Raw genomic sequence first — 18,228 nt, forward strand, 5'->3', positions numbered from 1 at the left:
TTTATCTGCATTTGCTGCTTTACTTTCGTTGCAATTTGCCGTTAGAAGCTACACTGAGCATAAAGAAGGGTACTTAAATTATAGAAAACTGTGCTGCGCCTATGATTGGGAAGGAAATGTGGACAGACCCAGATGGACAAAGATAAATGATCAAAGATAGAGTCAGCTTATATTGTCTAAAACATAGAATTGATATATATATTTATATATATACTTAATGGTGTCTATATTGTATGCAAGTCTTTTTATTACTATTACATAACTTAGCACACAGCTATTATACCCAGTAATTCCCTTTATCAATGTGTACAGAGTATAGTAAATTCAATATTTTCGCTGGATATTTTCTTTAAATGCAGCTCAGCATAATTTGTTTGCCTTGATATTCTATATTTGGTTAATAGAACAAGTTTGAGTTAACTAATTTCTCAGAGTGTAAGACGGAAGTGCAACACAGCTTTTACTGCTACAAATGTGGCAACTGCAACTTCTAGTGCAACTGTTACTGTTGCTGCTTCGACTGCTTTTTCTTGCACAGCCAGTGCAGCTGACCCATTACCTTTAAAGCGTCAAGGTCAACGGCACTTAACTGTAACTTGTGGGGCAACCGATCAGCAGCAGCAGCAGCTTTAATTGCGCCCTCAGTCGCATTACAGCAGACGTTTTGCGAAGCGTGTCTGCGTTAAAAAACAAATTACTAATTAGTTAGTTAACACTTAACTGTTGGTTAATTAAACGCTCTGCTTTTCGATTGTGAAAGGTGAGCTGGCACCCCCAGCCGACTTGACCCTGACAGCGACAAGGGCAGCGCAGCCACTGTGACCAGAGACCGACCCAACCAAAAGGTTTGACCCACATTCATAATGGATCAACTGGAATATATATAGGAAAAAAAAAACAATTTGGCAACTCATATCTTAAGATCGTAGCATTATCATTTTTATTGGGTTTTCTATTTATATAATTAATATTTGTTTTCATTTCTTTTGTTTTTTGTTTTTTTTTCACATTTTTTCATACTTTCATTCATCTGCTCATCTCTGATACACTGTAATACATTTCACATAAAGAAGCATACATAAAATACACGCATTTTGTTTCACTTTAACAAATCATATAACTAAATTCAGAATCGATCGCTTTGATCGTTGCTTAAATCATAGAAAATTTTCAATTTTAAATACAAATAAATAAAAATGTTTTTTTTTAAATGGGTTTCTTCTCTTGTTTTTAAAACTAAATTAGTAAAATATTTTTATACATTTTTTTCTTCATGTTTTTTTTTTTTGTGTCATATTATGTTGAACATTTGTTGGTTTTTTTTGTTTTAATTTTAAAAACTTTTTATTGCATTTTTTGGTATTTTTTATAGATTTTTTCTGCTCTTTTAAGTTGAAACTGTAAACATTTAAAACTACTTTACACAGAATTTAAATTTTTTTGTTTTTTTTTTTTACACAATTACTAATTGTTAAGTTTTTAGCTTTTAAATTTTTTAGTGTTTTTTTTTTTTTGTTTCTTTTGTAGTTGCTAAATTTTCATATTTTTGCGGCTGTGGTGTTTTTTTTTTCGTTTTGGTAATTTTTTTTGTTACTTTTTTTTGGCAATTTAAAATACTAATTAAAATTCTTTTGCGCCTTGCCAAAGCGCGTTGCTTTTTTGTTTGCCATGTTAGATTATGTAGAGAGAGCCTTGGATGGAGGAGAGGGGTGTGTGTGTGTATGGTTCAGTTGTCATCCACTAGCAGCACTTGCGATTGTTGTTGGCACCGCTAACCAGCTTGCAGTGCTGCATGTCTGAGCGACGCGGACGCTGACCCTTGGCCTGGAAGTCGCGCACCTTGTTGGCGCGCTTAATGGCGCTGCGGCACAGCTGCTGATGCTGCTTCTTATTGTAGCTCTAAGAAATAAAGAATGTATTTAGAGCATATTAAGTGATTTGCTTAGTCAATGATACCCACCTTCTGGCTTTGACGAGCCAACGTCTGCTGCTTCAGCTCAACCGCCGCATGACGATCGAAGCGTGCGCTGTGGCTGCGCGGCGGTTGCACCGCCCCAGCTGCAGCCACCTGGACTGGCTCTGGCTCTGGTTCTGGTTCCACCGCTGAGCCGAGATCAAGATTAACAAAACTTTCAGTGCCCGCCTGGCTGGACCTAATACTATGGTAAACCGACATGCTGCAAAGGTAAAGTAAAGCAAATGTTAGTAAAATATCAGGTATACGCAGGGTCTTGCGTGCAGCTTTGCTTTGCTTTTTGGAGGAGGTTTTTTGGGTTTTTTTTTTTGGAGGTAGAGAAAATCACCAACCTTGGATGCTCAATCAATAGATTCTCAAAGGGTGATGCTTCCATATTGATTGGCCCAATCGAGGTGAAGCATGGTGGCGGTGTTACGTACCAGGACTCCTCCATCAGCAGGCCGGCGCCAGAGCTACCGCTGCTGGAGCTACTCTCGCTGCCGCTGGGCGAGACAGCTGCGACGACAGGTGCGTATAGCGACTGACTGACAGCCGACGTATCGCTGCCCAACTCATTGGCTGGCACACTGCGTGGCGGGCTTAGAGTGGAGACGCTGAGCGTGCGGCCAGCGGCACGCGTGCGTTGCAAGTAGTTGCGCTGCTGCTGCGGACGTGGTCCACTATACAAGGAATGCGAATTGATGTGCTGGCGACGACGAGCGGCGGCCGAAGGAGCAGCAGCTGGGGCAGCTGCAGCCCTTGCCCCGGTCAACTCCTCCTCAGAGTCGCTGCGTGGCAGCGAGTCGTTCTCCTCATCTGCAATGGGATAGCGAGGAACATTCGTAGAGTCGCTTAGGGATATATGATTTGCCCTTCACTTACCCTCCTTCTCCACTATGTACCATTCGTCCTCATTGATGTCGTCCTCGATGACGCACTCGCCGTTGGGTGTTAGCAGCTTCGTTAGCGTCGCCGGCTGCTTGCGTTGTCCGCCCTGCTGCTGCTGCTGTTGTTGTTGTTGTTGTTGTTGCAGTTGGCGCTGCTTGGCACGCCTATTCTTGGCGCCGCCACGCTTGCCGCTGTTGCTCAGCCGTAACGGTCCACGCTGATTGCCCGCTACGGATGGAGTTGAGGATGTCACCTCGATTACATCTCCAGCTGCTGCTGCTGCCTGCTCGTTGCCCGATTCGCTGGGATTGATCTGGACAGGATTCGGTTGGCTTTGCGTTGACTCAGACGTGGGTTGCGCTCCAAATAGAAACGTTGCAAGACTGCTAAACATTATACGAGATAGAGAGCGTTTGGAGCTGGCTATCGATTGGTCTTCCTTGATTGCTTGCTTGATTGATTGATTGATTGATTGATCGTTTGTTTGATTGTTGTTGATATTGCTTATCGAGTTGAGATCAATATGTTTGTGCGCTTGCTAGAGATTGCTTAGTGATGTTGTCTATGCGTCTTATTTATGTTGCTCAGTCTTATTTATTTATTCCCTTTTGTACGCTGCGACGTCTCTTTGCTGCGTTCTCAGTTTTCTTTTGTTTTTTGTTTTGTCTTTGTCTGAAAGTGGAAGAACGTATATTTCAATTAACAAATGTATACCAAATTGCGCAATACACACACACCCACATTAGCACATAAGCTGTTCTGATGTGTACAACGCGGCGGCTACTTAATATTTACTTGATTCAATTTATTTTGCTATTGTACACATTTAATTGCTTTTAATTCAATTGAAATTCGTTTGCCCATTGCGAAAGTGAAATTCGAAAATGAAAATGGAAATTTACATATATAAATTCCAATTGTTTTCATACGCTCAGCAGCGGCGGCACTTGCCAATTACTCTGATTACACTAATTAGATTTTGTTACAATGGAAATTCCGAGTTTTCCGTTGCGTTTTAATACCCTGTAATGCACAAGCACAAGAGCAGGTATATTACAGTTGAACGGGTATTATGGACGAGGAAATATTTATGATCTTATGATTTTTATGAATGTTAATAAATAAAAATCGATTTTTTAAGTATTAAAATAAAATGATTAAAAAATATATACAAATTATTAAAATAAATTTGTTGTGAGAAAAGATTGTTTATTTCCAAGGCATCATGTAATAATATATATATATATGTAGAAAATATTGTTGATTTACTCAATCGATAATCGCTCTTTGTCTACCCAAATCTTTTTGAATAGGAGATTTCCAATAAGACCAAATAAAAATATTTCCAATATAGTTTTATACATACATAATTCTGCATTAATCAAAAATATGTTTATAATAATATTCGTTACAAATTGTTTTCAGAATATTGGGCTTATACTTGAATATTGTGGTCTAACATTTAGTGCTCTGTAGCACTACTATTTTTATGAACAAGCCTGTAAGCGATAAATACCAACAATCAAATAATCGATAAATATCGATTTCAAATCAGTTTTCACATTTTTAAAGCTCGTTATACCACGAGCTCGCTAAGCAGTGTATTTGCTAGTCATGAACTCCCTCTTACATTAATCTTGCTTATATTGCAATTGACCTGCGGCCAGTTTGACAAGCACTGTGCTGACAGCTATATTGCCTATATAAACATACATATTCATTGTCATAAAGCAACGCTGCACAGCCCATTAAGTTGCCAAGTTGATAGCTAACTGAAGCCCCACAACACTCCTCCCGCTGCCAAGTTGTGCTCTGTGCATGCGACAAGCATATGATCAAGGCAATTATATGTGATGCTACACACACAGAGAAGGAGACGAATGCATAACATTTAAATTGAGCGCACGTCATGAGAGATTCATACATATATCTATATATATGAATAATATATAAAAGATATATCTCTATTTGCATCAGTTGTATCTGTGCGAGCTGCAACTGTATCTTGAGCCGTTTTAGTGCCACTTTGCCAATGTGAATTGCTCTCGAAACGTTTCTATTTCCAGCTTAAAATGATAATCAAAAACTGTGCCAATGGGCAAATGCAAAATGCTGCTTGACGCTTGTTTATGGCAATTGTCTGTGAAATTGTGAATGTCGAACAGAATGTGCAGCGGCCAAGTCGTCTAAAGTAAACACACTCGCATCACGGCCAAAACAAAGCAAGACTCGACGAAAATTCAATTGCACTCAGCTGCAATTTGCAATTTGACCGCAAAACGAAAAGCCACGAAGCAGCTAAATAACTACTAACTAACGGCCATTGCTAGTTTGCCTCTGCCCACCGCACTGCCTCCTCCAGCTCGATTCTCAGGCAAGTGAAATCTGTTTCTTGAGCAGAGACAAAAGGCGCTGAGCAGCGCTAACTTCTATTAGCCAGGTTTAAAGCTCTCGAACGTGCGACAATTTGCGCGGCCAAATGTCAGCGAAAGTTGAACAGAAAAAAAATAGAATTTGATTGACACAAGGAAACATAGGAAACATAGCTACCCTTTCATAGAGAAGAGTATTGTACAGTTTATATTTTAGTTATGAATTGTAAGTTTAGTCCTTTTCTTATTGAATTTCATATCATAGAAGAAAAGAAATATTTTTCGAAAAATATTTCAGTTATAATCTGATATTTATGTTAAAATATACGAAAATAATTTGAAATATTTATTTTTATTTTATTTATGAATTTCTAAACTCATTTTATAGTTTATTAAATTTTTTCATTTTAATATTAATTTGTTATAAAATAAAAATTTTGTTTTATTTATTCTTATATATTAAATCATTTTTATTTTTATTTTTAATTTTTATTAATTTAATTTTATTTAATTTTTTAATTTTTTTATTAATTTTTAAAAATTTTTTCACAAGCTAGTTCTACAGCTTGCAGAATATATGCACATATATAATTATTTTATATATATGTAAAACCCAGTTGACCATCAGCTGACTTTTATTAAACGATCTATACTATATATGCAAATATAAATATTTGGACTTTATAAGTCTTGCATAATGCCTGCACACAAAAGCAACTGATTTTGAGGTCGGAATGCCAAAGCACATTTCAAATATGCATTCTCTTTATTAGTTTAAATATAATATGCATATAGATATATATACATGTGTGCTTATATATAGTAAATTGGCATTACGACATTCCATTGGGGGAAGTGCATTTCGTGCTGTCATATTAATTTCGAACACGTTTCAAATCGCAACTGCGTCTCAAACTTTGGCGCTAACTTTTGTTTTTAGACAATGCGATCATACAAACAATTGATAACGGCTATTGAGGTAAACAAAAAGGCAATGACTGCGCTTGTACATCAGCGATACATAGGTATCAATACTTCTATATATTCTATATCGTATATATACATTTGATTTTCACTTTTGTCAGCTGAATAGACGCTGCCTTGACCATGTAAGCGACTTGCTAGCTAGTTAGAAATGCTCTCATATAGATGATATATATACATACATATATCATCATATATATAGCTTGTCATCAAAATGTCAATTGTCTTGGTCTCAGTTGAGCTATGTGTAGGTGTATAGGTCTGTGTATTCAGAACAGTATCTACAGCATTTATTTTCATTTGTCATTTGCCATTTGTTGCTTTTGCAACGACCTTGATCACTGATCGCTTATATAAGCTTAATATCTATATATAACCATATGTCTATATGTATATAGAGCTACACCTATATACGGTCCATCATTAATAAACACCTCAAGTCAACAAACTATGAGCCTTATCGCTTTGCATTCGCAAACTAATTTCGATAAGCTCCTACACCCAGACACTTTGGCTAGACAGTCCAAGTGTTTAGCTAAACAATATCTAAAGTCAATATAGTATATCTGGTATATATATAATAATTATAGTCGAACAGGCGAGAGTCGAAAGTTCAGGCTCGTGGGGGAGGCTGTGCATTCGATTCCAGTTTCTAGTCTAATGAACTTGAACTAATTGTCTGGGGCTTGCGGTAATACGTAATACACGTTTCGACTGATAGCATCAAAAACTAATGAGACTTGTACACTTAGCAAAAAGTGCGAAAGAAGAAGAAAAAATATTTTTTTATTTTCTTTTATTTTTTATTTATTTTTTTTTTTTGTAATGATAATTTCCGAAAAGTTTTGAGCTATATGTTTTCTTCTCACATTCTAACATTATATTGCCATTTTTTGCAGTGTAATCTTTGCTGCCATTAAAAATTCTACAAAAAATTACCTCAGCTATTTCTTAATTTCGTTATGAACATCCGTGAATCAAAGAGGTATACAACTATTTCGACAAGAAACTTAATGTAATTATCAATTGGCAAGGCAAATATATTTATGTGTGTGTATATGCATATATTGATATATTCATTAGGCATCGAAAGCTTTTCAAGTATATTGCGCCCACATATGAAATGAACTAGGGTCCGCCTACACAGACGTGAGCATTCATATCAGTTAACGCAATTGATTAGCACAAAGCTTTATGCGGTCTTTGTTTAGGCTTTGTTTGATTTCGTTATATATACACATATACATATGCATATATATAATTATTATTTTTATGACAGTTCGAACTGCATTTAGCAAGCCACAAGGCTCATAATAATAATAAAACCAATTATGCAATGCTCGCACAAAGACGACGCTGACGTCACAGCTGACCTTGTGGTGTACCAAAAAAACCGAAAACAGAAAAAAGATACAAAATATATAAGAAGAAAAATCCGCAAACAAAATATTGCACTTGAGTTGAATTTCATCAGCTGTTTCGGCTCACCTGGGTAGCAAAAGCACAACTATATAACACACCGAAAATGAATCGAGAATAAGATACGAATACACAGATGCAGAAGCACAGTTGAAGATACAGATACACAGATACGAACTAGAGGGCAGACAGCAACTGCAGATACTGCAAAGTCGACACACGTTTGCCAACTGAATTGAACGGAAGCGTATTTGAATTTCAAAAGAACAAAAGCTACAAAATACACACACACACACACAACAGAGTGTGTGTGAGAGCTTGCAATTGTATCTGTATCTGTATCTGTATCTAGCTGTAGCTGTAGCTGTAGCTATGGCTGCAGCTTAGCCCAAAAGTATCTTTGTTTTTCTTTTATGCACAATTTGTTAACACTTAAAGTTTGGCTTAAGCAGCGCTTTGGCTTTACATTTACATTTACCTCAAACGGCCACTGAGTGAGTGTGCGTGTGTGTGTGAGAGTGTGTGTCCGTGTGTATTTCACTTTTGTTTGCTGCACTTGGCTGTGCCGCGCGTTGCGTTTGCTTTCAAATATTAAAGGCGAATGTCAACGGGGCAACTGCTCAGCCACAGTTCAAGCTGCGAAATACACAGAAGAAGACAAAGAGCAAGAGAGCGCACACAGGGAGAGAGCGCGAGAGCGCACACGCCAAAGAGCGAGGAGCCAACGATCGAGTGAACGAACGAGCGTATCTAAACACATAATTATGTATTTTTTTAAAACGCAAAAAAAAGCAACGCTACAAGACACACTAACACATACACACACATACGAGTGCGCGCGCTCGCCTGTGGTACAGTGGGGCAAAGGGGCTTCGGGCTTCAGCTGGTAAACAAAAGCAGACAGCGCCAAAATTATGCTGCACGAGCAGCCAAGCAGCTGAGCACTCGTTCGATCATACGCGCAGTTCGTGTTATTTTGTTTACTAACAAATGCCAAGCGCGCGCTCTCTAATGCTACGCTCTCTCTCTCTCTCTCTCTCTCAATATATATATCTACCTCTATGTAGTTAGCTTTTGTATGGCGATCAGCTGCGCTGACGTTTGCGCACTGACACACTTTTATGTGCGCCTCTCCTTGCCCTCTTTCCCCAACTCTACCCCTACCCCTGCCCCTGCTTAGCCACTCCCCAACTGTTTGTTTTGTGTATCTCGCAGATACTGTTTTCTATAGCTGCCAGACCGAGTGGCTCTTTTTTGTAGCTTGTGACTAAGCGAGCAAAATGTAGTTTGGCCATTGGTTATTTTCCCCAGCGTCTGCTCAAAGTCCAATCTAATATAATTCTATGTGTATAGTCGATAGAAACTGCCAAGTCACGGGCGCAAAAACAAGTTCAGCTAAGCAGCAATCGCATAAAAATTCTATAAAAACAAAAAGAAATAAATAAAAGCTAAGTAGCTTAGGCGAGCTGCAATTGCCAGACATTCTAGGCATTCTAATTAACTGGATATATATCTTTTTACTTATATACATATATGTATATTGTATATGTTATAAATATATACTCAACTTTTTTAAGAATTCTACAATAGTCTTTAGCTTTAGAGCGGATACAACTAATATTATACAGGCTGACTGTACCTTGTTTATGCTTCAAACTTAGCTTGCTTTATCAAACTTGAAGCACTGTTTACTCTTGACTTTTATTTTATAATTAAGTTTGTATTATATTTTTAATATATTTTTATATTATTTTTCTAGACTTTTTATTTTCGATTTTTGCACAATTTTCTCTAAGTTTTCTGTGTTTGTGGCCAAATCGAAATGTTCTTCTTAGACTCTGCTCATTTTATATAACAAAAAATTTTGTATACACTAGCAGAGCACTTTTATTATATGAATGAGCAAAAGCTTTAGACAAAGTTTGGTATTTGTACTCAGATATACCTGAGAGAATAGATGTACACCTATATATACATATGTTATATATATAGAACATTTGTCTGCCCAACCTCGCGGCCAGGTTCAAGGTGATTTTTGTGTGTGTTTGCTTGTTCTATGCAGTTTTTGTTTTGTTTTTTCTTTTATATTTTTAGAAATTTTATCATGCAACAGCTGACAGAGTGGAAGAGGCCAACAAATTGGCCAACCACAGCGACAACTTGTAGCTAACCCAAAAGACAGCAAAAAGAAGAAAAGTAGCTGACGCAAAGACTTAAGCGTCAACGACAACATTTACGTATGTCTCGATAGTCTATGTATATAAATATATATCTCTAGATGTATATCTTTTATAATTTCATTTCGCACGCGCCACGGACAAAAACAAGTAGGTGTACTCTGGGTGGGAGTGGCCGACTAGAAGATACCCTAAACACCTGGACGGAGAGACAAACGGTTGAATAGACAGACGGACAGTTAGAAGGGCAGGTAAAAAAATGTGCTTAGATTGAGTCTGCTATTGATCCTGTTCAAGAATCTTCGTTTTCGTCTACCGCCTCCTTGTCACTGTATACATAAAATAAATCATACCCATTTGGTATGAGCGCAGGGTATGAAATGAAGCGTCGGCTAATGCGTAGAGAAATCGAATAATATGTAAACAAAGTTTTGGGCGTCATTGCATAAAAAGATGAAAACAAAAAGGCGAAAATAAAAAATGATTAGAGATGCTAACGTAAACAAACAGCAGCCCACTCAAAACTCAAATAAACAACTAACATACAACTAGCGTAGTTGGAATTTCTGAAACCTATTTATTTTCATTTCTTTCTTTCTTTTTTCCTGGCTGCACTTTATCTAATCATCTGGACTTGTTTACAGCTAGACATGCGAGCCCCAGTAGCGATAAATTATTGTCGGCGTCTATCTAGAGAGATAGGCAAACAAATGTTTGTCCATAATTCCAAACAAATGCGTCGGCATTTGGAAAGGGTCGTCGGATCAGTCAGCGGCAACTGCGCATAAAATAAAGCCGAGCATTCCCTTTACCCATTCCCCATTTGCCACCTCCCAATCCTCTCGCCTGGCCACCCCCAACTGCGCTGGGACAAATGCGCATTTAGCTTGCTGCGACATCATGAAATCTCCATTTCTATGTCACAGAAAGTAATACGCTCTGTAACTGGAGCTGAATATTATGGCATATTATGTAAGAGCGGAAATTTGTTAATTGTTTGATAGACGTTTGAATACCCTGTCAAATATTCTTTAACTAAATTCGCGCAAACAGCAAGAAATACTCTTTAAAAATATAATATTCATATAATATCTTTTATACAATCATATGATACTATATAGTATATATAGCATTTCTAAGTCTAAGTTTACTTGAAAGATATATTGGCAGAACTAATCCACATTTATTTGACTGTTAAAGGGTATTCATATATACTTAAGATTATTTCAAATTGGTTCACTTATACATATATATATACTGGGGTATTAGTGCTCATGGAATACAAAGCTTTCGATTCAGATGACGTAAACGTTGTGCTTCGCACATGTTGAACACTTGTTCTCAGATTGAGTATTACGAATTCTGAACCGATGCATGGGGCAAGCCTTTGCCAATATCCAGCTTATCGGTCAATCGAAAATTCAGACAGGTTTTGAAGAGAAAAGTAGATATATATATAATGTATATATAAGATATATACTATAGATATCTGAGTATTTCAAGTTTTACACAGCTTAATAATTGACATTTGGAATTTTATTTATATATAGATTTATGCATACATATATGAACACTTTCTTGTTTTGTATTGATGCATATTATAATGCGTAATTTGAATTGATAATGCGTCGCAGTTGATATTTTTAGGCAATCTTTTATTCTTTTTTTTGTCACTGAACATCGCATTTATTTTATCACTTGCTTTGAAGCCCAAAAATAACTCTGTATATATATATTTATACATATATATATAGGTATATATCTTTCGGGCTGGGCCACTAGGTCAAGCGTCAATTTGTGGTAAACATTGTCAATCAATCAATCAGCTCTTACAAGAAACTCTGTCAAAATAAATACAATGAACGCAATTTAAATATTCACGCAACGTAGTTCACTTGCCTCTCAATGTGCAATGAACTTTAATCAGAATATGTTGGAAAATATTAAAAAATAAATTATATAAAACAACTAATCAGAATAAAGCTTAAGCTTATAACTAATATTAGTATCATGAACAGCCTCTTCCTCTATCTCAACTGTTGCCTTTGACTCTGCCTCTAGTTCGGCCTACGCCTCTGCCGCTGGCTATGCTTCTGCCTTTATACTGCCCATAAGCATACGGCTAAGCCTCTGCCTCTGCCTCTGCTTCTGTTTCTATCTAAGCCTCTGCCTATTGCTCTGCTTGTGTTTTTGCCTATGCCTATTTCTATACCATTTCCTCTATCCCTTTCCCTCATCCTGTAAGCTGTTGCAATGCTAAAAATAGTTTAAATCACAGTTGGCTACTGGGTCTTCTTGTTGTTGGTCTTGCTTTTACTGTTGCTGTTGTTGTTGCTGCTGCTGCTGAGCGAAGTTCTCCAGCAATCATGCAGCGAGAGCATGTCACCAGCAAGCAAGCACAACTCCCCAACAGACCCACTCTCTCACTCAGTACTCTTGCTGCCTACGCTCTGCCTCTCTCTCTCTCTCATTTTGTTTTTGCTGCCACCCTCTGTTAGCGCATTGGCATTTTTGTTTACAAACAAATTGTCAGTTGCTATGTTTGACCTGCGCAGTGCCCAACTTTCTGCACATACGTATATATATATATATATATAAATGCGTACATGTGTACGTGTGAGTTTTCACTGCAATTATGTATATGTACGCTTGTGTGTACACAGTAACAGTTACTTCCGCATGAAAAAGGTGGCCCAAAAAACTTTTGCCTCTGCTTTTTGGGGGTCACCTTAGCTATTTGCCGACTGATTTATTTTGGAAAGCTCACATACACACACATACATATAAATATATATTTAAGGTGCGTTTAATTTAGGCTGCAGCTTATCGATTATGTGGTTTATGCTGTTGTTGCTGTGGTCGTTGCAAATCAACGCAAATGCCAGTAGAAAATGTACACGTCAGCTGAACGCATATGTAAAAATAAACTACCCCGTTATAACGATTCAAGAGCAGGGTAGGCAGTAGAGGCAGGAGAGGCAGAGCTGCGCAGTTAGCAAATGTAAATTGCTGCCCAACTGGGCCTACCTGGGCGACAGTCTCTATACATTTATGACGTCATCAATTTGATGAGGAAAGAAGTTGACATACGAAAAGTTATGTTTGGATATACCACTGAGAGATGCGGGGTTTTTCATTTTGGTATATTTCAACGACGCACACGGGAAAATTCACTTTCCATAAACTGCTGTTGTTGTTATTGTTGCTTATGTCATAAGTTAATTTGAAACGATATGCCTGTCGGGACATGCACGGCCAGGCACCAAGCTGAGAACAAAGGCAGTCGAACCCAAAACAGAGCGAAGCACTTGAAGAGTTTTGTTTGGTTGAGTTTGTGTGCGTGTGTGTGTGTAAGTGATAGGCATAATTACAGTTACAATGTAGCAGAAAATGGCGATTACACATGACTGACTGCAACCACACTCTGTTCGCAATTTATAAGAGTGAAAAAGTACCTCGCAGTAAGAATACACTCTCTTAGCACTACAGAGCAGGGTATAAATGTCGTAGTCTAAATATCCAATGCCTATTTCTGCATGAACAGTTCTTTTAATTTTCAATGATAATTTCTATAATGATAATGATAATTTCTACAACTTTCAAATGAAAATGTAAGGTCTCTAAGCATTCGCTCGTTGCAGTATATAACCATTTTGTACTCAATAGGCAGGGTATATGAAGTCGTTGACTAGCTTTCGAATGATGGTTTGTAAATTAACCAGGGGCTAGGGTCTGCTCGCAATGCGTGCCATTTGGAGATTAGCTGACTAAGAAAGCCGCTTTGGCCGGACCTACCTGACTTGCTGTTATTGTTATGCTAGTTGTTGTCGACCTGTACAGGTAGCACGGACAAACTGCCGTGTCAGCGGTAACTGCGCTAATGAAAGCCACTAATGCGCTCTAATGATGACTTAATTGTTTAACTGACTTTCTATGTCAAGCCCAAGGGTCTACAATACAGCCACGTCTAGACTAGACTTGACTAAAATGCAATCAGCCCACCAAATAAGGCCAGAACTGGTTCGCAAATAGCTAACAAGAGAATTGGTAGTAATCGAAAAAAGTACACTGAGAGAAAAGAAGCTGCTTAAAATAGATTTAAGGATATTCTTATGTGTTAAAGATATTCCAAAACAGGTTTGGATTTGTGAAGTAACTCTTCCAACTTAATGTCTAAAAATTTGTAATTTGTGCATCTAAATTTCTCTCAGTGCAGCTGCATTGTCTGCTACCCTTTGCCGTGTTTGCCAATTAAAGAGATGCCCACAGCCAGATTCGACTGCGGCTAGTTAGTTCAAGTCCAAGTCGTGCCTGGGCTGGACCAAGCCAAAATCCAGTTGCCAATTGCAAGCGACGTGCTCGAAACAACTCGAAACAACTTGACTGCACACACAACACACACACACGCAACATCAGCTGTTTGTTGTTTATGTATTTTTTTGCTCATATAAACATTTTGCTTTTTCAACTTGATTTATTGTCGACTCGCTCTAACACCCAGCTGAAAAAAACAGCCAAAAAACGAAGACAAATACAATAAGCAGCAAAAAAAGAAGAAGAAGAAAACAATGGGATGAGCCTGCAAGACCTGTTCTCTGGCTTATTGTGCACTTTTGTGTGATTCACTTGCGCATGTTGCCTGATTGGGGTTTTCATTATATTTATTTCTTGTAATTTCTGTCTGCGTAGGTCCTTTTGATATACCCTCATCAAGCAAGAGAAAAGGTTGCTTCAATCAATTTATCTTTTTTTTTGCGGTTTACGCATAGGTATTTCTTCAATCTATACAAAAAGAAAAGCGAAAATAACATAGAAATTCTTGTGTTTTCGCCTTGGCTCGGAGCCAAGAAAATTTGTTTATAAATTTCAAATTTCATTTGAAAATCAAATAGCGAACAGCTGACATGATTTTAGATATATATAAGTAGATATATATTTAAATATATGTATATCTAAATATTTAATGGCAATAAAGAATTTTGAAGAACTTGCCAAAGTCAAAAATCGAAAAAGGAAATAGAAAAACTATAAAATAATATATACACAATATTTATATATAAATTTGATCAATGTTTAAGTAATTAAAGAAATTACAACTATTTCATTTTATTTTGTTTTGTTTTACTTTTATAATACAACTATTTTTTTTATTAATTTATTATTTATGACTTATTTTATTTGAAAAAAAAATTGTATTATTTTTTTATGATTATTCAAGAGAAAATTAAATTATCAACAAAATTAATTTCTAATTTAAAATTAATATACCATATAATATATAAATATATTAATATATTAATGCAGTTATATATTTTCAAGCTTTTCGAACTGTTTGCAAAATTTTAAGTCGAAAATGTACTTTGAAAACTAAAATATAAATCACTTGAAATTTTGTATACATTAAACCATTACAAAAATTACAAAATTGCCAGAAGCAAAACACTAAATTAAATTGAAAAGACAAACAGTTGACAGTTTAAATATATTTATAATATATTTTAAAATGTATCAATTTTGATGAGGTCATAACTAAGAAAATTGAATGGGAAGACTTTGAGATGTTTTTATTTATATATCTATTAAATCGTCAGGAAATGCATGTGAAGGCTAATTAAAATAATAATCAAATATTAAGCAATTTAAATATAATTTAAAAGAGTATTTCTGCTAACTTTGTCAGACTACTATATTTTCAGTAAAAAAAAAAAAAACAAAAAAAAAACAAACAAAAACTGTTGGCTCATTTCCACAAAGAAGAACTCATTTGATAAGCATCTGTGTTAGAGCTGAAAACGTGCTGCAAGTTTTATTTATGGCTAATCGAAAGGAAAAACAAAAAAAAACCAAGCGAGATGCGCGTCGAAAGCAAGATTTGCAGCTAAAGATATGACATAGGCTATAGGGTACACACACACAGACACACATACGAGTGTAGAACCTTTTGCGCTGACAGGCTGGACAAGTTCTGCACAGGTCACACACATAACATTTTATATATATATATGTATATATATATATATACTTATATATATGTATATATATATATACTTATATATATATATATATATATATATATATATATATATATATATATATATATATATATATATATATATATATATGTTTATATATATATAAAGTGTGAACTCTGCGAAGGTGCAATCAGAATTTTTTTTATGCTGCGCTTGGCTGCGCTTTTTGTATGTAAATCATGCCTAAAACTAATTTGTATAAAATATATACACACATACATACATGCTGCTTGTGTATGCCAGTGTATGTGTGTATGCATGTAAATTTTCAAAGTAATTCGCTTTGCTTCTTACGCTTCCTCTTCAACTTCTATGCCATTTTTATGTTGACTTCCGCAAAACATTTGCCTTTGCCTTTGCCTTTGTTTTTGCCTTTATTTTTGTTTTTGCTTTTGCTTTAGCTTTTGTGCTTGTATTTGTAGTTGTGTACACTTACTTTGCTGCCCCTTTAGCTTTATTGATCCGCTGCAATCTAAGGTCCTTTTGGCTGCACAAAAATCACTTTTGAGTTGAAAATGTCTTAAGCTGCTGCAATTATGTTGCACAATGCTTTCTCTGAAGCTTAAATAATTTACGAAATGTTTCTTAATTAAATATTTAAGTTTTCAATGAGTGGGGTGAGTTTTTCTTTTGTGGTGTTTAGTAGTAGCAAGACGAACAACACAAACTCCGGATGACGTTTGCTAACGACGACTGACGGCGAGCGAATGAAGAAGAGGCAACTCAGCTGCCCAGTCGACGCTGCTAGCTGGTGTTGGTGGCGCTGGTGGTGCTGGTGGCTCTACAGCTGAGCTCGGCACAGTTACCCTGTTATGACTGCCTTTGCCACTGCCACAAACGCTGCTGCGCCTGTGCATGACAAAATAATGTCGACTAACGAAATACCCTAACCATAAACAATCCACTGAAGCGGACTGAATGCACTTGAATGTAAAGAGCAGTTGTACTTATAGATGTGTAAATACCTAGAAATAATATTTTCAAATTTAAAACACTATTTAAACGCTTAAATATATTACAATTAATGCAATAATGTATAAGCTAAGGAGTTAGGGTATTTCTTCTTATTCCTTATTACTTACTAAAGCAGAAATTGTATTCTCATTGCTTCGGAGTCTCTCTCTCTCTCGCTCTCTCTGCCTCTCTTTCTGTTGTTCTCTGCAGCAAACAATTAGCAGCTGACTTTTGTTTGTACACAAAAATCATATTGCAACCAATGAGCGAGAATGAGAGTGAGAAACTGGTTTGCTGTGCAGGCCTTATTTCATATAGGGTATATAGGCAGAAATAAAAAAAATCGTCAAAAAAACTTGATTTGCAGAGCGAAGTATTTTTAGGTACTGTATTCAACTTTAATGTATATCAATTATTATAAACAATTCAATTTCATAAATATTCCCAATATAACGGTTTATGTTATATTATTTTTATATTAAACGATTTCAAATAGAATACAATTTTTAATACTGCCGTGCCCCTTTTGAGTGATTACATTTCTATTTGCTGTACGTTAACTATTGACTTTAATGTTTTTATTAGTTTAAAGTAAAGCAACAAAATCCCAAATTTAAATTTAACTGACTATTATTTCAGCCTGTGCTCACTTGAGTAAAGTGCTAACAGCACTCTGTTAATCATTTAATGATTGCTGTTAACGCAAAAATGAGTGGCATAAAATTTGTATCTACGCTTATAAAAACTATCGATAGGCGTTGTCGATATTATACTTCTGTGGCTACTGCACGTGTTGACGTTTCTGCAACGCAAATTGAATATATTCTGCCGATCCTTAAATATATAGTATTATGGGTCGCCAAAATCGTTCGCGCAAACGCCGCGATGAAATGAACAAAATCAAGAAGGCGCGCTATGACGCCAAGGAATTAATACGGCTGAAGAAAACATTGGGTCTGCTGGATGCTGATGGCAAGGAAATCAAAATGGAAATTGGCGAAGTTGCTGAAATTAAGACATCTAAAGAGATTAAGAGAGTAAGTTTAGACTACGAGGTATATAATGTAAAATATGTGCTGACAATCAAATCAAAAACAGGCAGCCAAGACCAAAGAGCAGCAGGAGCTGATGTACGAGCATCAAGAGAGTCTAGAGAAGGGCCAAAAGATCAGACAAGTGAACGAGAAAACAGGCGTTGAGCACGTTTTCAATAGTAAAACGCTCAAAGATCAATTTGGCAATTATCCCGAGTGGTTTAAACGAAAGAAGACAGCGAAGCGTCTACGCAAGAAGCAGCACGCACAAAAGAAGAACTTCAAGCAGGCTTGGACAACGGTGAATGTGCCGTTATAAAAGGGAATGCCCAAAGTGCCACGCCCAACCACGCCTAGTTGTTAAGTACATAGCATATAGTAAAAAATCTGTTTAGAGTCAACTTAACTGTT

At 36.5% G+C, this 18,228-nt stretch overlaps 2 protein-coding genes across 5 annotated transcripts; one reads left to right on the forward strand and one right to left on the reverse strand.

The window, feature by feature from the left end:
• Positions 1–1,603: 1,603 nt before the first annotated feature.
• LOC111591925 (myb-like protein AA) lies at positions 1,604–16,470 on the reverse strand. Of its 4 annotated transcripts, none has more exons than XM_023303853.2 (5): positions 16,266–16,470; positions 2,840–3,517; positions 2,308–2,773; positions 1,961–2,177; positions 1,604–1,899 (listed from the first exon to the last, which is right to left on the reverse strand). In XM_023303853.2, the coding sequence occupies exons 2-5, from the start codon at positions 3,237–3,239 to the stop codon at positions 1,741–1,743; spliced, it is 1,242 nt and encodes a 413-aa protein (XP_023159621.2). In that variant the 5' UTR covers positions 3,240–3,517; positions 16,266–16,470; the 3' UTR covers positions 1,604–1,740. The 4 variants fall into 4 exon arrangements, with proteins under 4 accessions (XP_023159621.2, XP_023159620.2, XP_023159623.2 ...); XM_023303852.2 differs by lacking the exon at positions 16,266–16,470 and adding an exon at positions 8,099–8,231; XM_023303855.2 differs by lacking the exon at positions 16,266–16,470 and adding an exon at positions 7,690–7,857 and having other exon boundaries at positions 2,398–2,773.
• Positions 16,471–17,536: 1,066 nt separating this feature from the next.
• On the forward strand, positions 17,537–18,222 carry LOC111591916 (protein LLP homolog). Its single transcript, XM_023303838.2, has 2 exons — positions 17,537–17,820; positions 17,882–18,222. Exons 1-2 carry the CDS (start codon positions 17,635–17,637, stop codon positions 18,134–18,136), a joined length of 441 nt encoding a protein of 146 aa, XP_023159606.1. The 5' UTR covers positions 17,537–17,634; the 3' UTR covers positions 18,137–18,222.
• The last annotated feature ends 6 nt before the right edge of the window (positions 18,223–18,228 follow it).

The sequence above is a fragment of the Drosophila hydei genome, unplaced genomic scaffold (assembly GCF_003285905.1).
Source record: "Drosophila hydei strain 15085-1641.00,03,60 unplaced genomic scaffold, DhydRS2 tig00000283-arrow-arrow-pilon, whole genome shotgun sequence".
Taxonomy (NCBI): domain Eukaryota; kingdom Metazoa; phylum Arthropoda; class Insecta; order Diptera; family Drosophilidae; genus Drosophila; species Drosophila hydei.